General features: G+C 42.5%; 1 protein-coding gene across 1 annotated transcript; it reads left to right on the top strand.

Moving 5' to 3' along the window:
- The first annotated feature begins 6 nt into the window (after positions 1–6).
- LOC104274935 (DNA-binding protein RFX7-like) lies at positions 7–1583 on the top strand. Its single transcript, XM_009870728.1, has one exon. The coding sequence runs from the start codon at positions 474–476 to the stop codon at positions 1161–1163; it is 690 nt and encodes a 229-aa protein (XP_009869030.1). The 5' UTR covers positions 7–473; the 3' UTR covers positions 1164–1583.
- Positions 1584–3313: the final 1730 nt, after the last annotated feature.

Below are 3313 nucleotides of genomic sequence, written 5' to 3'. Positions count from 1 at the left end.
ATTCGTCGGTTGCAAACCACGGCATCCTCACGAGCTATCAGGAGCTGGTGGAAGACCGCTTCAGGAAACCTCACGCTTTTGCTGTCCCTGGCCAGTCGTACCAGACTCAGCCACGCCACCATGATACTCACTTTGGTCGCGTGACTCCTGTCTCGCCCGTGCAGCACCAGGCAGCCCCTGTCAGTAACACCACAAAGCAAGAGGGCTTTGCTGTTCCTGCTCCTTTGGACAACAAAGGAACCGGTTCCTCTCTCAACAACAGTCTGAGATGCCGGAGTGTGAGCCCTGCTGTCCATCGCCAGCGTAATCTCAGTGGAAGCACTGTTTACCCTGTTTCAAATATACCACGCTCTAACCTGACACCTTTTGGGAGTCCGGTGACTCCTGAAGTTCACAATGTATTTGCTAATATCCATGCAGACACCAGTGCCAATAACATAGCGCAAAGAAGCCAGTCAGTCCCGTTGACTGTGATGATGCAGACAGCCTTCCCATCTCTTCAGAAACAAACAAACACTAAAAAAATAACCAATGTGTTGTTAAACAAACTTGATTCTGATAGCGATGATGCAGTGAGAGGTTTGGGAATGAACAACATGCCCTCAAATTACACAGCCAGGATGAATCTCACTCAGATTCTAGAGACGTCCTCCGCTTTTCCCAGTGCCAACCCACAAAACATGATCAATTCCAGCACTTCAGTTTATGAATTCCAAACACCAAATTACCTCACGAAGAACAGCAGCACCGATCAGATAAGTTTTTCTTCTGGAGATAACCAAGCACAATCAGATATTGGAGAGCAGCAATTAGATTTTAGCAACACTGTAAAAGACCTTTTAGGGGAGGACAGTCTGCCAACAAACCAGCAGCTGGTGAATCAGGTGGCATCAGATCTCAATAACGTTGCATCTGTCTTTTCCAGCGACATCAGGTTGTCTTCCGAGCTCTCAGGCAGCATTAACGATCTGAACTCTTTAGACACAAATCTACTGTTTGATCCAGGTCGTCAGCAGGGACAAGATGATGATGCTACACTGGAGGAATTAAAAAATGACCCCTTGTTTCAACAAATCTGCAATGAATCCATTAACTCAATGACTGCATCAGGTTTTGAGTGGATGGAGAGTAAGGATCATCCTGCTGTTGAAATGTTGGGTTAATTTTGTTTTATAATATGTATGTAGCACACTGTATCTAAAAGACAGACGTATTGTATTTGTCTTAATGGAAGTGCCTCCCGCAGCAGAAACACTTGCTATGTATTGTGGCATTTACAAAAAAAAAAGTTTGCTGTACCTGTTGCTCATTCTTCAGCAGCAGAAAGGTAGTCTTAACAATTTTAAACAAATCTCTGAAGGCTATCAAAGAGCCAGGGCTAAAATTTTAGTGTTTCCCATTCAACATTTCTTACTGTAGCAAATGAAGCAGTTAATAGCCAGCCCGCAACAACAGCTATGGTTGAGGCTTTGGGAGGGTTTTAAGTCGAGCTCGTTAGTAGGCTTTCCATACTTTGTATTGCTTGTTACATCTCGTGGATGATCCTTACTGACCTTTGTTGTTCAGGTCTGAAATGCAGGCTGCCTGCACATTAGAAGGTGATGAGGAGTAGGCACAGATGAACAAGGTGACACACAGGTGCCCGATCATCGTGTGGCTGTCTCAGGCACTGCTCAGTGGTGAACTGTGGGAAATCTCTGCAGCACCGGTGCCACTGACATCTCTAGTGAAACGTGAGATCGGAAAAACTAACAGGAATGATCAAGGAAAAAGAAAGATGCACTAAATTTCTTATTTAAGAAAAATAAAGCTATGTAGTTATTTTATCCATTAATATTCATGACATGCTTGATATTTTAGTTCTCCCTTCAATGTTTTTGTATTAGGTAAAATTCCTATGAAAAGATTTTGAGCACTGAGATTTAATCTAGGCATAACACCCTATTTTAAAGTGATAGGTACTGTTTAATTATTTATCAGCGCTAGAGAAGCACCGTGATATTATTTTTATTTTTTTTTTTAAATGAAAGAGCTGCTGGAGCTCATTAAAATACCGTTTTTAAAGATTCATTTTTTTAAGTTTACTCTTCCCTAACCTAGTGAAGGGTGTGGGAAGATGTTCTTTTCTCTGGATTTCAGTAGGTTGAGCCTTTCTGTCTTTCTTCCTTGCTCTCTTTCTCTCAAACAAAAGATGATTAAAATATTAGAAAATGTGGTTGATCTAAAAATATTTCATATAGAGCCATAATACTGCCAGGCACTTTACAGAAACGCAGTAAGACGTGATCTTTCTTTTGGTAAAATTTCTTTTAAAAAGTACTTGCTGTTTTAGAAGCCTGAATTCCATTTTCGTTAAGTGATTTGACAGGACTGGTGAATCCAGTTTTTGGGTTTGGGAGGTTTTTTTTAGAAGTCCTTAGCTGCCCCTCTGGAAAATGAGGCTTAGACTTCTGTCTCACTAGTTCACTTGAACCGAAAAAGACCTCTGTTTTATCAGCATGGCATGAGTCTCTCTGGGGTCGAAAGTGAGAAGTACTTGACCGGCCATGGCCTGATGCTAGAAAGAGGGCTCTCAGGGGCAGGCTTTTACAGAAGTAGTGCACTGAGGGTGCTGCATTACTGTCCCGTAAGAGTATAAAATTGATTATTTCTCCTGCAAACTGACTCTTGCAAAACAGAAAACAGAGCAGAAAGCATTTTGCTCTCTTGCATTACTACTTTGAATGAGTGGCTGTGAATTTATGAACAGAGGGGCACAATAAGCGCCCCTTGATTTACTTAAGGGGAAGATGCTCAGAGTTTGGGGGTGATTATTATTATTTTTTTGTTTTGTTTAAGCATCTTGGTGGTCTTTGTTCAATTTTTTGCTAATGACTTGTGCTCCCAGTACTGGTCAATTTTTTTGGCGATGCTGATTCAACTTGTGCTGCTGCATTGGTGCTTGAGGTGCACCATGGTTTCGCTCACGCTAATTCATCACCCGTCCACGGCCTCTTCTGCAGGGACGCACAGTCGTGCCAAGCTGTAGCACCTTACGGGGACGTGATTTCACTGTGCTTGCATCAGAACTTCTGCCGCTTTGTCAGGAACAACTTCGTGTTGCTCCTGGAGGCACATGGATGTGCACTGGTGTGGTTTGTTTTGTTCAAGGCAGAGTAACTCATTTAAGGAAATGGGGAGGAGACTAAAAACCACTAAAAGTGGTAGCTTTCTGCTTTTTATCTCGAGAGGAGTCTGTCAGTAAGGCTTGAACCATTTTTCTTGTAGGCTAAAGTTGCTGAAGGCAGGGCTTGAGTTCTGTCCTTTCACCAGA

The sequence above is a fragment of the Apaloderma vittatum genome, unplaced genomic scaffold, assembly GCF_000703405.1.
Source record: "Apaloderma vittatum isolate BGI_N311 unplaced genomic scaffold, ASM70340v1 scaffold44345, whole genome shotgun sequence".
In the NCBI taxonomy this organism is placed as follows: Eukaryota; Metazoa; Chordata; class Aves; order Trogoniformes; family Trogonidae; genus Apaloderma; species Apaloderma vittatum.
The sequence above is the reverse complement of the archived record's forward strand: the minus strand, read 5'-3'. Positions and strand labels throughout refer to the sequence as shown.

Excerpts from the sequence above, each read along its gene's own strand:
- LOC104274935 (XM_009870728.1), top strand. The coding sequence starts at position 474 with ATGATGCAGACAGCCTTCCCATCTCTTCAGAAACAAACAAACACTAAA.